Source organism: Petromyzon marinus, chromosome 43, assembly GCF_048934315.1.
Source record: "Petromyzon marinus isolate PM22_M1 ecotype Great Lakes invasive population chromosome 43, UKy_Petmar_22M1.pri1.0, whole genome shotgun sequence".
Classification (NCBI taxonomy): Eukaryota; Metazoa; Chordata; class Hyperoartia; order Petromyzontiformes; family Petromyzontidae; genus Petromyzon; species Petromyzon marinus.
In genome coordinates, this window is record NC_133709.1 from 5,010,273 (window position 1) to 5,030,634 (window position 20,362).

The following is a 20,362-nucleotide window of genomic DNA, read 5'->3' on the forward strand; positions in this document are numbered from 1 at the left end:
TCAGCTCCGATTGGTCCGTTTGAATTTGTTGTCGTTGGGGTTCGCGGCCGCCGCCCCCCTCCCTTCTTCCCCCTCTCGCGCCCCCCTCCCTCCCCGCCCGCCGGCAGACGTTCGCGGTTTTTGTGGAGATCTTCCGGAAGACGGCCGTCGCGCAGGCTCAGTTACAACATTGTTGGCAACGATTTTGACTTCTTGGTATCTTCTGCTTCTGGAAGACGAAGCAAGTGTTTAAAACAACCCCGGTAGAAGGGTTTTTTTTTATTGCGAGACGAGGAAGCAACGCTACCTCTTCCGGAAGATCAAAACGTGCGGGGTTTTTTGTTGTTGTACAAAATCATGCATTAATAGGCGCATTGCTTTAAGGCTACCCCTGTGTGTTATATAATGTAAAAATTTGGGCTAATTGATTTGCGTTTCTTGTTGCTTTGCTCGAGTATAAATTCCACTGAAAAAAAATCGCATTTGGAATCAAATTCGAACCCAACGTAAACGCATGCATTCTTAAAGGCTAGTTTACGAGATAAAACATGAACATTTTTTCTTCATAAAAATCTGTAAAAAAAACCTCGTATTGTCTGATGTGGGTGACTTATCTCGGAATAACCTACGATTGGAATGGAAAGCAATTGCGTGAGCTTTAAATTGACGATTGGTTAGTTAACTTTTTTTAAAATAAAATGCAAGGCACGGGCGGGGATCGAACCCGCGATCTTCGGTTTACGAGACCGACGCCTTACCACTTGGCCACCGCGCCAGTTGCACAATTGGGTCGCTCCGATATTCATTTGATCGCACGAACCAAACTCAACTTAATTGCACGTTGGTCGTCTGTACATGTGTAACTGTACAACTATGAACTGTAATCTCCATATATATAAAAGGCAAAGTTGTGAACATGTGTGTCTGTTCAAAATGTTTAGCGTACTTCCCGACATGCAACAAACTTGAAATTTGCCATTTGGGTACAAAAATTATAAAAAAATATACTTTCCAAACTGTACACCATGCAAAAATTATATAAAATACACTTTTTTCGGGGGGGGGGGGGGGGGGAGTTCAATAATGCATATATTTTTTTGCACAGCAAGTGAGCTGTGACGTAACATCTGTCACGTGACCCGCGCATGTGGAAGCGTAACGCATTGTAGTGTAGCGGTTAGCGCGCTGCGCTACCAACCCAGCGACCCGGGTTCGATTCCCGCTCACGGCCACCACCGGTGACGATTATTTTTACTGGTCCTGGGCCTCCCCTAGGTCGACTCAGCATCAAACGAGTAACTGCTCTGCTGTGTGAACATCGCCACTGGGGAGACAAAGGCGGCGGGCGTGGTGAATCCAAGTCCCGGGCGAAGCCGGGTAGTACAGCTAGTAGTTTGACAATACAATGTTATTTGGTGATACTGCGTTGGCAATGGCGCGTGAGCACACATTTAAAAAAAAAACCCACTCATAATAGGTCACGACGTTTCGATCGCAACACAAGCGACCATCATCAGGTGAGACAATCACAGCAGGTGAATCCGCTGAAGCATATGGTCTTGAAGAAGTTCAAACTTGAACAACGGAAATGGTCTTCGATCGGATTGCAGCATAAGAAGAAGGGGCGACCTCCCACTAACGAGGAGTGTGCAGCGGTGGAAATTCCACATTGCCACGACGGATATCCATGATATAAGTCGCCATCATCATTACGCGATCGATTCACTACAGGATGAAGCTATCACTACGCATGACATACATGGGAGTCATTAAAAGTTATCTTTTGCAGTCGTACAGGGAGTGAGATTTAACACTTTTATCATCGCCTAACCGGCGAATCGATACTCCATCACTGCTCTGCGACAACGCAATGGGCAGGAAGGGCAAGATCAATGGGCTCGCAGAATGCGAAAGAGTGCGTTGACTCATTAATCTATCCACTCCCCCCACCAATTTGCGCAGGAACGTTGTCAACACATCTACGGCTCCCAAAAATGTGGCTGTCGCCTGATGAAGCTGGTTGTAATTACTGGCGAAACGTCGTGCTCAGGTTGTAAATGTTGTGGCTTGGCTCTCCACAACACCGGTGTGCTGTACTAGTATACTACACTGTACACTTCACTATACACTACACACTACTATACACTACATTACACACGAGTGCTGTACTCGTGACGAATTGGCCACGTTCTGTTTACGTGACAACCCTTACTAGTTGGCTGTGTTGGGTGGTGGCGGGTTTAACGACGCAATTATATATATAGGGGCCGTTCAAAAATGACGACACGCGATTTTGAACGATTTTTGACCCCCCCCCCTCTCGTCACACGGCGTCACAAAAAGTCAGACCCCCACTCAAATATGACGTCACAAAGCTCTGCCCCCTCCCCCCCCCAAAAAAACATTTCCATTTTGAAAATAAAACATGCTTCAAATCGCTTTAAACTATTGTCATTGTAGTGCGTATTTAATGTGGTGCTGCACTCTGATGTTGTAGGAGTGTTGTGATAACAATTAGTGTTGTTACAACAATTCTATTAAAGTTGCGAATTTTGATGTGACGTCACATTTCTCAACCCCCTCCCCCCCTTGTCACACATCGTCACAAATGTCTGCCCCCCCCCCCAAAAAAAACCCCTCTATTATGGATATTGGTCGCGAAAGCCTTATACATGTTAATCCAATCTCTATCCCCTTATATCTTGACTTAAAGCTTTCGTTACTGCAGGAATTAACACATTCCTGCGGAGGGAGCTGGTTAGGAACGTTGGGTTGCTCGTTCAATGCCCAGGGTCAACGGCGGCACCACGTGGTGTATTCCGCAAATATGCCCGACTGTGAGGCCGGGCACAAGCCGGCGTGAGTAGGTGAAACGTTGAGTTTTATAAGGGCACCACGGGGTGACCAGCCCCTCGCCACCCAGCCCCACCCCTCCCACCCCCCACCCAGCCCCTTCCCACTCTCCCCACCCAGCCCCACCCTCCCATTCCCTCCCCACCTAGCCCCTCCCCACCCAGCCCCTCCCCACCCTCCCCTCTCCACCCAGCCCCACCCCTCCCATTTTTGGATGCAGGACAGACGGACACAATAATCCCCTGTGGGCTGGTGGTGTAACCAGGAGGTTGCTACCAGTAATATTCTTTGGGTTCTTTCGGGAAAGTCAAATAGATAGGTTCAAAGAAGATAACAAAAAAACGACGACGTTTCGATCACAACTCAAGCGATCGTCATCAGGAGGAAAAAGATGACGATCGCTTGAGTTCTTATCGAAACGTCGTAGGTTTTTGTTATTTTTGTGTTATTTTCTTTGAACCTATCGACGTGACTTTACCGAAAGACCCCCCAAAAAAATATCTTATCCCCTTAGTAACATGGCCGTCGAAGTCGCCGCGTTTGTGACGTCATCCATGTGACGTCACGACCCCGCCCCTCCCCTCCCCCCTGCCTCTCTCTCACTCTCTGAGCGCGTAATGGCGGATGACGGCCTGGAAGACGACTGGCTGCCGTCGGGCAAAATGAACGACGCCCTCGAGCCTGAGGGCGCCGGGAGCGGGGACGAGGACGAGGAGAACTTCAGCGACTCCGAGGACTTCGTGGACGACGTGTCCGAGAGCGGTGAGGGCCCCACGGTGTGTTTGGGCGCGGTTGCCCGAGACGCCGCCACCACCGCCGCCACGTGTTGTGTGTGGTGCAATCCGTAGGCCTCTGTGCCGGTGAGACCAGGCAGGGCCGCCCGCCCGCCCCACACCCCGCATTGAACGGTCCCTTGGAGGCCCGGCCTCAATGAAAACGTACGGTCTCTCGTGAAATATATGTTCGTGTATGTGCGCGCGGTGCTGCGATGGGCCCGGTGGGTTGCAACAAGCACGCGCATCGGATTTAAAAAAAAGGTGAACGTTTCGACAATAATTACTTGGCCTAAAACAAAAAGATAATGGACGACGTTTCGGGTGAATGGGCCCCCCCTTCGTCGCAGAGCCACGCTGTCTGCGCTGTGCTCTGTGAAGAAACGACCCAAAAACGAAGCACGTTTATGACACGTACTTGTGAGTTAAGAAAAACAAAAAAGTTCCATTGTGGCTTGATAAGGCTTTAATTAGGACCTTGACCAACCTGGCTGTGTTTAAATGGCAAGAGATGATTTTTTTTCTCCCATATTCCCGTGAAAGCTTCAACTCCTTTTTCGTTTCGCGATGGTCTGGCATCAGGGGTTGTTTGCGTACGTTTCACGAGGCCCTTTTTGTTAAGTTTTGCCGCTCGGATTTACACACACGCACGTGCGCGTGTCCCCGTGTTGGTTGACGGGGTAGTAGTTTCACCATACTTCACCCACATCTGTTGGGTCGTTGCTGGCTTCGTGATTTGGGCAAATTGAGTCGAAAACCGATTCGGAATAACAGTAACATCACTCGCCAAGGGGTGGGAATCGAACTCAGGTTTGGCCCTGTAGGGGGTGGGCGGGCTTTTTTGTTTGTGTGCCGAAGCTATCAATGAGTTTCACTGCATTTGTTACAATTAATTAGTTACATATGGGAGGAAACCCCGGTTTGTACGGGGGGGGGGGCGGGAGGGTAACGCGGCACGTGATTGCCCCCAGTCTCCATTTCCCTGTGAGTTGTGGAAGTTATTTCACCATAATTCACCGCCGTGCCACGCGCAGGTCACTCAGTGTGGGTTTGGTGAACGAGGGAATCACACAAAACAACGTTTGCTCACCCTTTCCGTGGCCCGAGAAGTGCCGCGCTTACTCGGGCTGAATTGGTTGTATGAAAAAATAAACAATAACAGACGAGAGGGTCTCTTTAACTGCGTAAAAAAGGTGTAAAAGACACGGGTTCGTCCATCCCGTCAGCCAGCCGGCATTTATGAATGAGAACCAGTGTGTTTCCCAGGACTGATTTGCACTTAACGGCATGGTGTGTGGTCTCGTATAAGTAAGAGGGGGCCTCTACCCTACGTGGGATCACAGTAATACAGCACAACAAAATTGGACATAATTTATGTGCATTTTAGTTATATATCTTTTAAAGGCATTGGTTCAGAAAGCCCATAGGCTTTTTGGGGGTACAGTGTGTGTTTATTTAGCTTTTGTAAAAAAAAATGCACTACCCATAATCCACCGTGAGCCCGTAATTCATGTTCATTCATGCGCCACTTTTACCAGCAACCACAGTATCTCCTGCTATAAGGGGATGCCGATGATTTTTTTTACTTTCTGCTTGCCATTGTGTACTGGTGTTGTCCGAATTATTAATTTGATTCACTTATCATTTGGTCGATGTCTGATAATAGACTGGCTGCAGTTGTAGAAATGTCGAAATTCCACCATTGGCACGAGAACACAAAAAGACAGTGCACAACGTGGTGACTGAGAGACTGCGAAATGAATGGATATCCGTCCGTGCCTTGCAACGAGATATTTAGTCTCAATAGGAGTTCGCCTGGTTATAAACGGGAGCAGCTCTGCCACTGCAGCGCTACTAGAGCCAGCAATTCATGTCATGTCCGGAAGTTTCATCGGGCTTGGTGGCTCCATGTCCTCTGGTTACTCCGTTGTGGGCGGTCACCTCTTTGTCTGCCTCTACATTTATGTGACAATTTTCTCATTTCCTAATTCAGTAATAACGGGCGTAGCGCTAAATTGTGTTTGGTAAATCTGCACACCCTTGCATATGTGATTTTCCATCTCAAACGACTATCCAGATATAATATTTTCTCTGAATAAAATAAAAAAAAATTACCAGCGGGTTAGGAAGTAGCTATGATAAACGCCTGACAAAACAGGAGTGCATGTCTATTTAAGAGTTTGGGAAATATGATGAAGATTTTGCAAATGACGAAATCACCTGGGATGCAATTGATCTCATTAGGTATCAGAAGCTGAGCAGAGTTGAGCCTGGATAATGCTTGGATGGATTGACCACCATGCACAAACAGGTTTTCATTTATACATAATATAGGTTTTTTTTGGGTTGTCATTTGGTTGCTGTGCTACGTGGTGTACATGATGAAGATTAGGGCCACTGCACAACCTCATGCTAGGGATGTGTTCCTAATGTTTTGATAAATCTGAAAAATCCCAAAATCGAGCCTCAATAAACCCTGACGTTCGTCTTCATCTGCTCCTATGCTGTTTTTTGGGGAAATGGTTGACACTGGCAGTCGGATAGCTAAAGAGGAGCGCCTGCCCAATTCATATCCCCGTAGAATTGCTGGGCGACATCATTCGGGATCGGCCGAAGGAGGCCGATGGCATCGACAATGTCATCGTGGTCGACAACGTGCCGCAGGTTGGGCCGGAGCGGCTCGACAAGCTCAGGAACGTCATCAAGAAGATCTTTGCGAAGTTCGGCGAGATCGTCAGCGACTTCTTCCCCGAGGGCGATGGCAAGACCAAAGGGTGAGCCCGCGTCTCTCACGAATATGTGCATGAACACTGGAAAGTAAAGAAAAAAAGGACAACGTCAACATGTCTTCACCCCTTGGAGACAGAGATATGGGCAGATATGTGAAGAGGTCAGATATTTCGACTTAAAGCTTTCGTGACTGCAGGGATTCATATTCTTGGTTCTTTCGGTAAAGTCACGTAGAAGGGAAATAATAAAAGAATACAAATAAAACAATAACATTCTCACGACGTTTCGATTGCAACAATCAATCATCATCAGGTGTGAAAACCACAGCAAAAAATTTGAAAAAAAGATGTGTGAAAGTGTATAGGAAATGATCGTTATTTACTCCACGCACTAATACTGCACTGGGTCTGGGCGCTCAGGGCAGGTACGTGAAAGTCGGATATACAATGTGTACTGCAATGCATTGCAGTAAAAATACCGCCTCTTTTGTCATAGGAGTTTTTTTTTTTACAATTGTGCTGCTCTTATTTTCAGGTATATCTTCCTGGAGTACTCTAAGCCATCATCTGCCCAGGAGGCCGTCAAGGGTGCCGATGGGTACAAGCTGGACAAGCAGCACACCTTCCGGGTCAACCTCTTCACCGATTTTGACAAGTGAGCACAGCTTTTGCCTTGCACACTGCCCTGTCTTCTTAGTTATGACTCGGCTTTGGTTTGGCCTCAACCACAGCTCAGTTCGGGCATGAGCCGCTCGGTTGCTTTGAAGGACACATGAGCGGCTCGGCCATGGCTTTGCTCAGGCTTGGCGTGTGGAAATCCTGACGTTATTCACATGCATTGTGGCTCTTCAAATGTTGAGTATTTTTTTCCTCGAATTCGGGAAAAAATGGCCCTTGTTATATTTGTTGCTGACCCCTGGCTTAGACCATCAAGTTAAGGTTGGCTGTGAGCCGGCTCAATTGAACCAGAGCTAAGCCTGAACTGAGCCGTGACTAAGCATACAGGCCTAACTCTAGTCCTAACCAGATCTATAAGCTTAACTGTACCTCTCTTTCTCTGTTACTCCATGACTAGCCCTAAGTCTGTCTATGGAGCGTTGGATAACTACACGTAACGTTACAGTTAATACTAATATCTGGCTTCAGCCATATGCTTGACTCGTATTATTTTAATACCATTTTGAAAGTAATATCCTTTCTTTTTTCTGGTCATGGATGTGGATAAAAGTATTATTATGTGTTTCTCAACAGGTACATGAACATTTGTGATGAATGGGAGCCACCCGAGAAGCAAGAATTCAAAGACCATGTGAGTGCCATGTCTTAACTAAATATGAATACCTTTTTAGTAGTATTCTTGCAAAATGGCTATTTAAAGAACATTTTTGAGGCAAGGTTATTAAAGAGGGTCCAATAAACTGTATATAAAAATTTGCAAGTGTTGTTTATTTGTGATTAATTATAACCCAATAATAAACGTATTTTATAGAAAGTTGATTTTCAGTGGCCTGTCCATCTTTTGCAGGCAGCCATTTCATATGTTAAATATTTTAGATGTAATTGTTTACAATTGAACGATGTTTTTAGTTAAATTATTACATTTACTGCACAAATTATAACGGTTATTCAAGTGTAGTAAACGCACATACAAGCATATGGAAATATTAATAAAATATCTGAAATTATCTCCGAACACCTCAAATTGTTTTGACCCTAAATTCAAACACCAGTGCGAAGGCTGGTGAGTCTGGACGGTTGAGTGACCGGTTGTTATGCAACTCACAGGGCAACATGAGGTACTGGCTGGAGGAGCCGGACTGCCGGGACCAGTTCAGCGTCATCTACGATAGCGGCGAGAAGGTGGCCATCTTCCTGAACGACGTGACGGAGTCGCAGATTGTCGAGGAGAGAGCGGTGAGCCCAGGTCTCGCTCGGGCGTCCGTCACGGCACGCGGTTGAAAATGGGACCTTGGGGAACCCTGGTTGTCAAGAACACGCACGAGACATGTTTACGCTGGCTTTCAAGTGCACCGTATTCATCGTTATCATCAACAACCGTGACGTTATCCACTGCTCTGTTCAAGCCTCCTGATGTCTCCCATCGCGTACGATCTGTTAAGGGCGTGGAGGTAAACTTTTACCTGGAACGCTGCCTTCAGAGGCGCGCGAGACATTTATACTGGCTCGTAAGGTGCCCTACGCTTCATGATTGTCATCAACCATGATCTATCCACTGCTGGAATCAAGCCGCCAATCTCCCAGTATCTTGCTGCAATAACCCTTGATGGTTGTTCTCTGGCAGTTGTACTCCTTTGGCAGCCTCTGCAGTGTCTGGTTTGACCACCGACTATTATGTTAAGAAACGTGCCCTGCCCAAATCCACTTTTCTTAACAGTTAATGACGTTTTTGAATTCTGTTCCCCGATACATATGTTCTCTTCAAAGCATGCTTTTTCTCCATGCTGCCTGTGCAGCAATGCTATATTTACTGAGCACCAAAGCACCAGTTATAATGTAAGGTCGCTGTATATTTTTAGAGAAACTGAAAAAGTGTAATTTTTTGCAAGCTCACTCCCCATGTGATGCAAACACCTTTGTGCCTGACATAACTAATGGAGGTTACAAACAAAACTGATTTAATGAGGCTGATGGGGAGCAAAACGAGGAAGAGATGGAATAATGTTAAAGTGAAAAATTAAAGGTAAAGACCTGAATATTGCTTGATCACGCCACTGGTGGCAGAAGGCTCCTCCATGAGAGGTAGCTCTGAAGAGCCTCTAGAGGCTATTTGGCGTTCTCTTCCTGTTGACAATTCGCTTGGAATATGTGGGCTTACCCATTATCCTCGCAGCACCTGACACTGCCGATTGCCCAGCTGGGGGTGGACAGGCTGGGGGGGGGGGGGGGGAGGTTTGGGGAGGATTTAAGATACTTTTGTCATTGCCGCACCGGAAGATTAAACTGGTGAACACTCGATTTGCAAGGCCGTTGTGCGAACGTTACACGGGGGATGGAATGAGACACTTTGTACGACGTGTGTTGTGAGCCCCTGTTGTTGCTGTTGCGCTGCCCAGCAGCTGACGGGCAGGGTGGCCCGCGCACCCGTGTCTTTTTTCCCAGCGGTGGACGGAAACAATCGTGCGCTGGTCCCCCAAGGGCACCTACCTGGCCACGTTCCACCAGCGCGGCATCGCCCTGTGGGGCGGCGAGCGCTTCACGCAGATCCAGCGATTCTCGCACCAGGGCGTGCAGCTCATTGACTTCTCTCCGTGCGAGCGGTGAGCACGCGTCCACAAAGGCGAAGAACCCACCCCCCCCCGCTTATAGCTTTAACAGACTTTTTTGGGCAAGTGCTGTTCGCGAGTAGCACCTGTGAAGGCCGACACGGCACACGAGGGGGTGGCCGGCCAGCACCACGCCCGGCCGCTTTTGTCTCCCTCGTAGCGATGTTGTCCCACCGCACCAGCTACTTATTTGAGGCCGAGTCAACCTAGGGGAGGCTCAGGACCGGTTCAGATAATTGTCACTGGTGTTGGCTGTGAGCGAGAATCGAACTGGGGCCACCGGTTTTGTAGTGCACCGCTCACAGGTAAGAGACACACACAAGCACAAAGACAATGCCCCCCCCCCCGTTAAGCCCTATGGGCTGTTGGAGCGGGTGCTATTAGCGAGCGCGAATTAAGGGCAAGCGCTTTGGCATGCCTTACGATCGTGGCACGTGTTGTGCCGAGCATGCCTCGTTATGCCAGGTAAGCCCCCTCGCGCACGTGGCATGCGTTGTGCTGAGCACGCGTCACACGTGTATTTGAACGCGCGCGTGTGTTCGTTGTGCCAGGTACATGGTGACGTTCAGCCCCGTGATAGACACGCGCGAGGACCCGCAGGCCATCATCGTGTGGGACGTGCTCACGGGCAACAAGCGGCGAGGGTTCCACTGCGAGAGCTCCACCCACTGGCCCATCTTCAAGTGAGTGCGGGTGCACGCTCCTTCTGCCGGCGTCCACCCAGACTGTGGAAGTGAAACACAGCAAAATGTTACATCTAATCATCGGAACGTGTGGTGTTCATGATTTATTTTAAACTGAAACAGTGTCGTTTTCATCCAGCTCGCTCCCCATGTGATGCAAAACGCTTTTGTGCCTGACATAGCTGCTGGAGGTTACAAACAAAACTGATTTAATGAGGCTGATGGGGAGCCGAACGAGGTACATGTAGAATTAGATAGAGGTGAAAAGGTAAAGGTGCAGCCCTGCCCTGCGATTTGCTCACGCCACTGCTGGCAGAGGGGCCTATATCCAGGCTAACTCTAAAGAGCCTCGCTCAAGGGTAGTTGACCTAATCTTCCATGCTGGCCAGATGATGTGGGAGTATACCCGCACTTTACCCCACAACACCTGACCGACTAACTTGTGGTGTACCTCTTTATACTACTGAGTGGACAGGCGGAGGGATTCAAGAGACTTTCTCATTGTTTAAACTGCTGCACCGGGAGATTAAACCAGAGGCCTCTGGATTGCAAGGCCCAGTGTGTTAACGGTTACATGACGGCAGCATCCCCAGTCGAGTTAATTGGGCATTCAAATTATGTCCGTGAAATGCAAATATATTACGCGACGTGTTGTGTTAATAGCGCAACGTTTAAAAATGTTTTATTTTCACATTTCTTAGAGCTGTTTTTCATGGGGAGCAACGTTCCCCACCGTCAATAAAACCCTAACGCCGTCATGTCGTCTCGGATGTGCAGGTGGAATCCAGATGGGAAGTTCTTTGCCAGAATGACGCAAGATACACTAAGCGTGTATGAAACCCCGGTGAGATTTGTGGCATTAAGCCACCAACCCCCCCCCACACAATTCCTGCGTATTTTTTGCCAACGTTAATTCGGTGTCATTTACCAGGATTGTTTTGTAATGTTACGGTGTTCTTGTCTGTGCAGTCAATGGGGTTGCTGGACAAGAAGAGCATCAAAATCACTGGCATAAGGTAAACTGTGTACGCAGCACATGGAGATGCTTAACTCCCTTCTCGCAGCAACCGCCGTTTGCCACTAAGTGGCGGTGGCTTCACCACGGCACTTGTTCCATGCTAGGTGCGTTTTGAGGCCACGTGACGTGTCAAAGGCCCGCTGGCAGGATGTCACGGAACAGACTGAATGAACCGTGCTTGTCATCTGTATTCCTTAATCCCACCTCATTGTCGCTATCTATTATACGTCTTGAGAACTTGTTCCGCCGTTTCACCAAAAATCACGTACGTATGTTGAACTTTCACACTGTACATAGCCAGCTGTGCTGATCGGAGGTGCTAGTTTCGGTGGCAACAGCCCGCAGCAGCCACTAACAATTGAGTTATTGTAGCCGTGGGAAAGGAGCTCAGCCCGCAGCCAGCCTAGAAACTCGAGACGTAGGTTATTTTAATAGTGGTATGATAGATTGTTAAGAAGCCCCTTGAACAATTTCTTTCAGAGTCCATCTTGAAACACATAAAAATTGCTCGTTTTTACAAATTTCACACTAAAATAATGGTGTGATTGTCAACGTCGCTGCTTGTCGCAGGGACTTCTCGTGGTCGCCGGCGGACGACGTCCTGGCTTTCTGGGTCCCCGAGGACAAGGACATCCCCGCGCGCGTCACGCTCATGGCTATCCCGTCGCGGCAGGAGATGCGCGTGCGCAACCTCTTCAACGTGGTCGACTGTAAGCTGCACTGGCAGCGCGCCGGTGACTTCATGTGCGTCAAGGTGGACCGCACGCCGCGGGGTCTGCAGGTACGAGCTGTCGCCGCCGACCACGTGGCGCGTGCGATGTGCGTGGCCGGAGACCGTTGTTGACACCGAATCGGGAAGCGTCCCCTGTGATGGTTGCTTTTATCCTTTTTGAGAATGTATTCTTTTGTATGTAGGGTGAACGTCTTTCGCACCGTGCATAGCAAACCGTGCTCATTGGAGTTGCGATTCAAACTGTTATTGGGTTCATAGCACAGTGTGCGCTAAACACTGCGCTGGCGTCCGTGTCAAAAGATCCAGGAGAGCCTCATTTGAGGCCTCATTTGAGGCTCTCAGGATTCCTGTTTTAGGAGGGTTCTTGGTTGAGATGTTTGGCTGATTTGTTTTATTAAGGCGCTTTATAGCGTGTGCGGAGACATTGTGACGCCCAGAGAAAACCTACATCTATGAGAGGACACAACCGTTCACACACGTGGGTTCATAAACCCAGTTTTTGTATTTTCATTCCCTGGCCACGTCACTCCAGCAGGTGTGGAAGTTTCACACATTCGCGTGGTCCACGAACCCTTGCTGGATTACACAAGTTTACCGTACCGCAATTTAATGTTCAACGGCAGCATTCTCGAGCGCCACATGTTGCACGGGCACAGGCTAAGCACTTTGATAGCGCTGGATAAATACAAGGGCGTTGTTATTAAAAAGGAAATTTATTGATAACGCGCATCGAGACTAAGGTGCTCTGGTGTGAATTTTGATTGCAGGGCGCTGTGACGAACTTTGAGATTTTCCGCATGCGGGAAAAACAGGTTCCGGTGGACGTAGTGGAACTCAAAGGTACGGTCCCGATGATGGCATTTGTAGGCTACTGCTCTGAGCAGCGTCCATGGAGTTAGCCATGTGGCTGAGAGGTCGGAGTGCCACTTCGGCATCGCTGAGGGTCCTGTGTTCCAATTCTCAGGCAGCCACCTGCGAATAAAATGGTTTGGCGAGTCGATGGTATCAGCCATCACTGACTGCACAAAAACATTGGGTCTGCACTTAATTTGTATAACTTATATCGGTTTGACTGTCATGCAGTTGGCCTCGCTCTCATACAAGAACGAGTGGAAATTGCTGCTCTTCACTGTCTGTGGACTATAGGTCACTTGACGGGGTCTCAGACGGGGCTAGCTCTACGATATCTACTTCTGTAGGTCATTCTGCTGTATGAAGGGTGGCATTGCTGTGCGAGAGATTCTAATCGATTTTTTAAATCTCGTAACACCTATAGTCATTCATTCAAATACATTTTTGAGTAAAATTCGGCCCCACGAAATAGGGCATCACGATATTTTACAGTGTAAATTAAACGAAGGTAGTCCTATCTATAAAATCAAGACGTAAAAAAATATCAAAATTAGGGGACATACTCAAGGATTAATGGGGGACGAATTTACTGCAACAACTAAAACAAAAAGTGTCTGTCAAACAGTGATGTCATGTCACACCTAACCAGGCTGATGATGTTGTGGTCCGAGTTGATATTGACATCTGTGTGTGTGTCCCTTTTTCCCGTTGCCGCACCGGGTGTGAGCAGAGGTGATTGGCGCGTTTGCGTGGGAGCCGAATGGCAGCAAGTTTGCCGTACTGCACGGAGAGAGCCCTCGCATCTGCGTCTCCTTCTACAACGTGAAGAACAACGGAAAGATCGACCTCGTCAGTGAGTATCCCCAGCTGGCCTACCAGAAGTGAACAAAGTGGTTGGCACGTGAACCACCGAGCCAAAATTACGTGACCTTTTTCTGACACTGTTCGGTAGCGCTGCATAGTCTGTTGTCACCCAAACATTTTGATTATGGTGAAGGGAAGATTAAAAGACATACCGTGTAAGGCTTCTTCGGTCGTGCTGTACAGATCTCCCCATGTGTTTTGGATTGTCCCACCCGATCTGGATGATTTTTTACAAAAAAACAGTGGTCGGTGTGCACCAAGGGGAAAATGCGCAGCATGAGCAGAAGCCCCCAATTGTGACTTTGCCGTGTACTGCCCGCAGAGACGCTGGACAAGCAACAGGCCAACAGCATTTACTGGAGCCCCCAGGGCCAGTTTGTGGTTCTTGCTGGGCTCCGCAGGTGAGGGTGTTGTTGTGTCTGGCCATGGCTCGTTCAGTTTCACTTGAGTACCGTTTGCAAGGCTCTTTGAGAACAAATTCGGTGGCTATCTGGTAGCACTGCTTTTACACGGTTTTCACTGCTCCTGATTTTTGTATTTACCCCAAAAATGCAATATTCGGACCTAATTAAGAAATGTAAGATGACCTGAAATCATCTTTTTGTTTAGGATCAATTGTTAAAGTGTAACGTGGTGGCATTTTGCTTTAAGCAATTTTTATATTGTGGAAACTATTCATATAAAAAAAAACTTCATAATTAAAATGGAGATGATCAATAAGGTGCATCTACCAATTTCAGTTATTACAATTAAAAACAAACCCAAAAATATACGAACATTAAGTCTAAAATTGTCTCAAAAAATTAATTAACGTAAAGTTCACCAAAAAAATGTTATGGGGAAACTCGTGCCCCAGTGTCGTCCGTGTGTCGTGTGTATGTACGTATATTGAACGTCTTTCGCACCGTACGTAGCCCACCATGCCAATCGGAGGTGCCAATTTGTGACGTGTGTGGGGGCGCAGCATGAACGGCGCGCTGGCCTTCGTGGACTCGTCGGACTGCACGGTGATGAATGTGGCGGAGCACTTCATGGCTTCGGACGTGGAGTGGGACCCGTCAGGGCGCTACATCATCACCTCCGTGTCGTGGTGGAGCCACAAGGTGTGGGGCCCACACTCCCCTCCCATATACCAGCAGCAGCAGCTGCAATAACGTCGCGCGTAACTCCTGCAGGAGTCCCGGACCATGGTTTTAGTATAACCCGTAGCTATGTGGTGATATCTGTAAAGAGTTAAAGGTGCTTACCCTGCAATGTATTGCTCATGCCGCCACGGGCGAAAGGGCCTCCGCTGGACGGAGGGTTAGGGTGCCCTCAAGAGCCCCTCCACAGGATGTTTTGGCCTACTCGTCCACGCCGGCCAGACATCTTGGAAGAGGCGGGAGTAACCACACTTTATATTCCACCAAACAAAACCTGACAATCGAATCACTGCGGTGTATCCATTCATACTGTTGCCTGAACAATGGCAGGGACATTACAAAACGTGCCCATTATAACTCCCGCACCGGGAAATTAAACTGGCGACCTCTGGATTTGAAGGCTAGTGTGGTAACTATTACACGACTGTAGCATCTGTGTCAGTATTACACAACAAATAGACGAAAATATGGCGAAATGTTTTTTTCACCTTGTGTTTTTACGTATTTATCAAAGTCTAAAAAATATGTACAATGAACACAAATCTCGACGGTGTAATTTAAAGGCCTCCCCAACTGATAGCTAACTCATGATGAAAAAAGATACCAATGTTTAAAGCGCAGATCGAGATAATTTTTCCTGCTTCTTCCCTCTATTCTCCCGTTACCCGTAATTGGGTTTCCCGCAATCCTCTCATTCCAATCTGTCTTTCGTTCCTTCACGTTCTCCCTGTGATGCGTTCAGCCCCTATATTTTGTTCCCCCCCCCTCCACTCTCGGCTTCCTCTCTGACTGAAACCGCCTTCAGTGCATTGCCACCTTGGAACGTGTCTGCAGGTCGACAACGCGTACTGGCTGTGGACGTTTCAAGGCCGCCTGCTGCAGAAGAATGGCCTGGAGCGGTTCTGCCAGCTGCTGTGGCGGCCTCGGCCCGCCACCCTCCTGTCCAAAGAGCAGATTGCGGTACCTATCCCTCCCCCTACCCTGGCCACGTTTATAAAGAAAGACTAAAGCTTCGTGCAATCCCTCCCGAAATCTTCTCATGACTAAAATCATGTATGTAGCCCAGCTGCTGTGGCGGCCTCTGCCGACCAACCTCCAGTCCAAAGAACCGATTGCGGTACCTGTCTCCCCCTTAACCCTGACCACATCTAGAAAGACTAAAACTTCATGCAATCTCTCCCGATATTAAAAAAAAACCACGTTCTTAGCCTGGCGCAAGTTATCGGTTTGATTACACGACTAATTGGGTACCCAAGAAAATAGTTTATAAGTCTCGGCTGTTGCGCGTGTGCCACTGGACGGGAAGTGATGGGAGGGGGGGGTATGCTTGGTGACGTCATCAGCATCGTTCACGCGTCATGCTGGACGTGGATTGTCGGTGCCTTATTGCCTTTGGGAGACCAGGATGTGGGGTCGTGGGCCCTAATGTGTAAAGGTGTCTTGAGTAAATCGGTCATAAAATAAGTAGTCCGTTACATTTTTTTTTGTCAATCGACTTCTCGCATGCGCATTCCTGCAACTGCATTGATCGTAGCTGCCCCCTGCCGCTCATGAGTGGTACTGTGTGAACGTCGTCCTGTTTTACGTGGTTCTCTTTGAGTTGCAGCCACTTAAAGGAACATTGTTAGATGGTCGTTATGCCGCCTATAATTGTAACCTATGTTACAGGAAGTCAAAAAGGAATACAAGAAATACCACAAGATGTTTGAGCAAAAGGATCGCATGATGCAGTACAGGGCGTCTAAGGTACGCGCGCACGCACATACGCACGCTCGCCCGCCCATACGCACTCACGCCTGTAACGTTTGCTCCTGACATCTGAGATGAGCGGCTACCGTTAGGAGGAAGCCTAGTTTAGCCACTTGTGAATGCAACCGATGCGCTGGACCCGTTATAACAGAATCACCACTGCCGTCCGTGTACGCTCTTTGTCCTCGCGTGATGCAAACACCTTCGTACCTGACACGAGTGCTGGAGGTTATACACAAAACTGATTTAATGAGGCTGATGGAGGAGAAGAGCGTCCCGTCGTTGCTAAGTCATCGTCACAGCTGACGTTCGATTTCCATAATGTACGGTATCGTTTTTATTATATTGTTGCCAACTGCTGTTTAATAAAGTTACATTATAAGCCGGGTCCAGTGGCGAGCAAGCCAGGATTGCAATTCAGAGGCGGCTGGTTTGGTCCGCAGCCCTGGCAGTTGAAACAATGGTGCAGTATTCTTGGGTCTTTGGGTAAAGTCACGTAGATAGGTTAAAAGAAAATTGAATATAACAAAAAAAACTACGACGTTTCGATCGCAACACAAAGCGGTGGTCTTCGTTGAACCGATCTACGTGACTTTACCGAAAGACCCAAGAGTGTGAAGTCCTGCAGTCACGAGAGCTTTAAGCCACATTGTTGCAGGTTTCTTAAATCACCCCACCCTTGTGCTAATCCAGCAGTATTAATGGTGAAACGACTGTCGATCGGCAGGTCGCGTGCGGTGGGGTGAGGCGTGTGGGTCATCTTACCGCTATCAAAATGCCTGGCCCAACGTGGAAGAGTAGGCCAAAAGACCCTCTAAGAGGGGGAGGGGGGGGGGGTCTATTCAGAGCTCCTTTCCTATTGTTTGGTGTTGTAATTTTCTGAACCCGCCCCTACTGGACATCTGTGAAAAAAAGCTGCATAGCCCATCGCATTTCTCCAGGATAAATAAAGATTCTTGATTCTGATGGCGGAAGGCCCTTTGCGCCAGCAGCGGCAATGGGCAAGCAATTGCAGGGCGGCACCTCCAACAGTAAAAGCCACGCCATTGGTGAATACGTTCTCATGCTACGCCCGTCACTGGTGATCCCGTCGCTCAGGACCTGATTGAGAAGCGGCGGAAACTGCTGGAAGACTACCGGACGTACCGCGAGGACGTGGTGAAGGCCTACGAGGAGCAGAAGGAACGGCGCATGGAGCTGCGAGATGGTGAGCGTGCGTTGCGGTCGACTGGCCACCCCACGGCTGCCTAAAGATTGACTCGGGCGGGGGTTTCAGTCATGGTGAAGCACAGGCATTTGCGCATGCATGTGCGGTTAGCGCGCTGCGCTACGAGCCCGTCGGCACCGAGTTCGATTCCTGCTCGCGGCCAACACCAGTGAAAATTTTCTGAACCAGTTCTGGACCTCTTCTAGGTCGACTCAGCCTGAAATTAGTACCTGGTGCGGTGTGTAAACATTTCTGCTGGGGAGTCAAAGGCGGCCCCGGGCGTGTTGTTGGCCACCCACCCCTTTGTTGCGCCGTGCCGGCCTTCATAGGTGCTCGCTAACCGCACTTGCCCCAAACAGTCTGTTAAGGCTATACGGGGGGGGGGATCTTTGTCTTCGTGTGCTTGTTGTAGGGCGCGACACAGACCAACTGGACAGCAACATGGAGGACTGGGAGGAGGAGACGATTGAATTCCTCGTCAAGGAGGAGACGATCTTGCTGGAAGACTGAGCAGGTTGGGGAGGGGTGGCAGTGGGAGAAGCGATACGTCCGGTACACTTGCGGAACCATCCCAACAAGTTGTGTTCAGAATCGAAGTTTATTTTTTTCTCGGGTTGATGTGAAAGCGCCAATGCAGCCGCCCTGTCCGTCTGTAAGGTGGCGGTCACGGTAACTCTCATAAACGTAGTACATTATGAAAGTATATTTAGTTTATAGTTGTGTTGCTAGTATTATGGACATTCCCTGTATAAAAATCGGGCAAATTCATTTAAGAGTCATCCAGAACTTGCCCATAAAAGCCAGCGATAATTGGTAAACCAGTTTACCCATTACATTACTCATGACGTCATCTCGTTTTGAGACTCATTTCAGTGAACGTTGCTAAATGGTGTGCATCCGAGGACTCCACTCATTCCTTTGTATTCACATGTGGGTAGGTATTGCTGTGCCCATGAAATTCCGTGTCCATCTAAGGACACACTTCACATTGTTTCTATAAAAAAAATACAAAACCCTAAAATAAATCGGCCTTTGTCACTCACCACGGCAGCTGACAAATACCGTTGCCCACATCTGCATCGTTTCTTGTGCAAAGTTGGCAACAAAATCCTTCCGCAAAAGAATGTTTATCTCAATAAATATGCGTATATATACGCAACATTATGCTTGCAGTACGTGCTAGGATGCGTGGGGGTGTAAGTAAAGGCGCCTAATGTGTGCGCGTGTGTATGCATTGGCAACGTGTCATGTGCACATTTGTACAGTCGAATCGATTCCCCAATGGAGGCCCTCTTGATCAGGGGTGGAGCCACAGTGGGGGCTGGGCGGGGGGGGGGGGGCTCAGCCCCCCCTGAAATTTTGGGAAAGTCGGTAATCGGGGTAACCGGATATCCGACTGCTGCAAAATGCTGCAGGCTGCCACCTTGTGCTGCCCTGCAGGCTGCCACCTTGTGCTGCCCTGCAGGCTGCCACCTTGTGCTGCCCTGCAGGCTGCCACCTTGTGCTGCCCTGCAGGCTTCCACCTCGTGTGCTGCCCTGCAGGCTTCCACCTCGTGTGCTGCCCTGCAGGCTGCCACCTCGTGTGCTGCCCTGCAGGCTGCCACCTTGTGTGTTTCCCTGCAGGCTGTCACCTCGTGCTGCCCTGCAGGCTGTCACCTTGTGCTGCCCTGCAGGCTGCCACCTTGTGCTGCCCTGCAGGCTTCCACCTCGTGTGCTGCCCTGCAGGCTGCCACCTTGTGCTGCCCTGCAGGCTGCCACCTTGTGTGTTTCCCTGCAGGCTGTCACCTCGTGCTGCTCTGCAGGCTGTCACCTTGTGCTGCCCTGCAGGCTGCCACCTTGTGTGCTGCCCTGCAGGCTTCCACCTTGTGCTGCCCTGCAGGCTGCCACCTTGTGCTGCCCTGCAGGCTGCCACCTTGTGTGCTGCCCTGCAGGCTGCCACCTTGTGCTGCTGCCCTGCAGGCTGCCACCTTGTGTGCTGCCCTGCAGACTGCTTGAGCGGCAGCCTTTCGAACTTATCGAACTTATTAGCCACATCGGCGGCTCCGACCTATTAATAAACTCCGCGTTCATATCCAATAAAATGTGTTTTATATATTTGTTGTACCCATTGGAAAACATAAACACTGGATATCTCAGAATATTGAAGTCAGCCCCCCCCCAAAGTCAAAATCCTGGCTCCGCCCCTGCTCTTGATACACTGGTTTATTCGCTTGTGGTTGATTTTTTTGTTTCTGCGCAGTCATTTTTTTCTGTTAACGTTTAGATTTTTATTTTCTTTCGCAGGTGATCGCAAAAGAGCGGTGTTCTTATTGGAGTGAACACCGAGACTATTTTGTACCATCCGCATAGGACGCATTTACCGGAGAGAGGTTTGGATTTTATGCAACATGGCCTCCTTGCTCACCCCTCGCGAGCCTGTGCCTTTGTTGGAGCGTCTCCCGTCGTCAAACTTTTTTGCGATTGTAAAATAAAGAATGAGGCCAGGAAACCTGCCGA

At 48.8% G+C, this 20,362-nt stretch overlaps 1 protein-coding gene and 2 non-coding genes across 3 annotated transcripts; 2 read left to right on the forward strand and 1 right to left on the reverse strand.

The window, feature by feature from the left end:
• Positions 1-682: 682 nt before the first annotated feature.
• Positions 683-754, reverse strand: TRNAT-CGU (transfer RNA threonine (anticodon CGU)). Its single transcript has one exon. It is a non-coding gene; the product is annotated as a tRNA-Thr (tRNA).
• A 2,653-nt stretch (positions 755-3,407) lies between these two features.
• On the forward strand, positions 3,408-20,359 carry EIF3B (eukaryotic translation initiation factor 3 subunit B). The gene is made up of 19 exons (XM_032970173.2): positions 3,408-3,594; positions 6,187-6,379; positions 6,870-6,989; positions 7,586-7,643; positions 8,120-8,248; positions 9,455-9,612; positions 10,170-10,301; positions 11,079-11,145; positions 11,271-11,317; positions 11,890-12,100; positions 12,820-12,892; positions 13,635-13,757; positions 14,091-14,169; positions 14,733-14,871; positions 15,745-15,870; positions 16,579-16,656; positions 17,758-17,866; positions 18,279-18,380; positions 20,150-20,359. Exons 1-18 carry the CDS (start codon positions 3,450-3,452, stop codon positions 18,374-18,376), a joined length of 2,085 nt encoding a protein of 694 aa, XP_032826064.2. The 5' UTR covers positions 3,408-3,449; the 3' UTR covers positions 18,377-18,380; positions 20,150-20,359.
• LOC116951728 (small nucleolar RNA SNORD57) lies at positions 8,909-8,986 on the forward strand. The gene has a single exon (XR_004404297.1). It is a non-coding gene; the product is annotated as a small nucleolar RNA SNORD57 (small nucleolar RNA).
• Positions 20,360-20,362: the final 3 nt, after the last annotated feature.

Bases quoted from the DNA above. Each gene is read 5' to 3' on its own strand.
- EIF3B (XM_032970173.2), top strand. From the start codon at position 3,450: ATGGCGGATGACGGCCTGGAAGACGACTGGCTGCCGTCGGGCAAAATG. The intron at 8,249-9,454 runs GTGAGCCCAGGT...CTTTTTTCCCAG, and splicing joins AGATTGTCGAGGAGAGAGCG to CGGTGGACGGAAACAATCGT. The intron at 9,613-10,169 runs GTGAGCACGCGT...TCGTTGTGCCAG, and splicing joins GACTTCTCTCCGTGCGAGCG to GTACATGGTGACGTTCAGCC.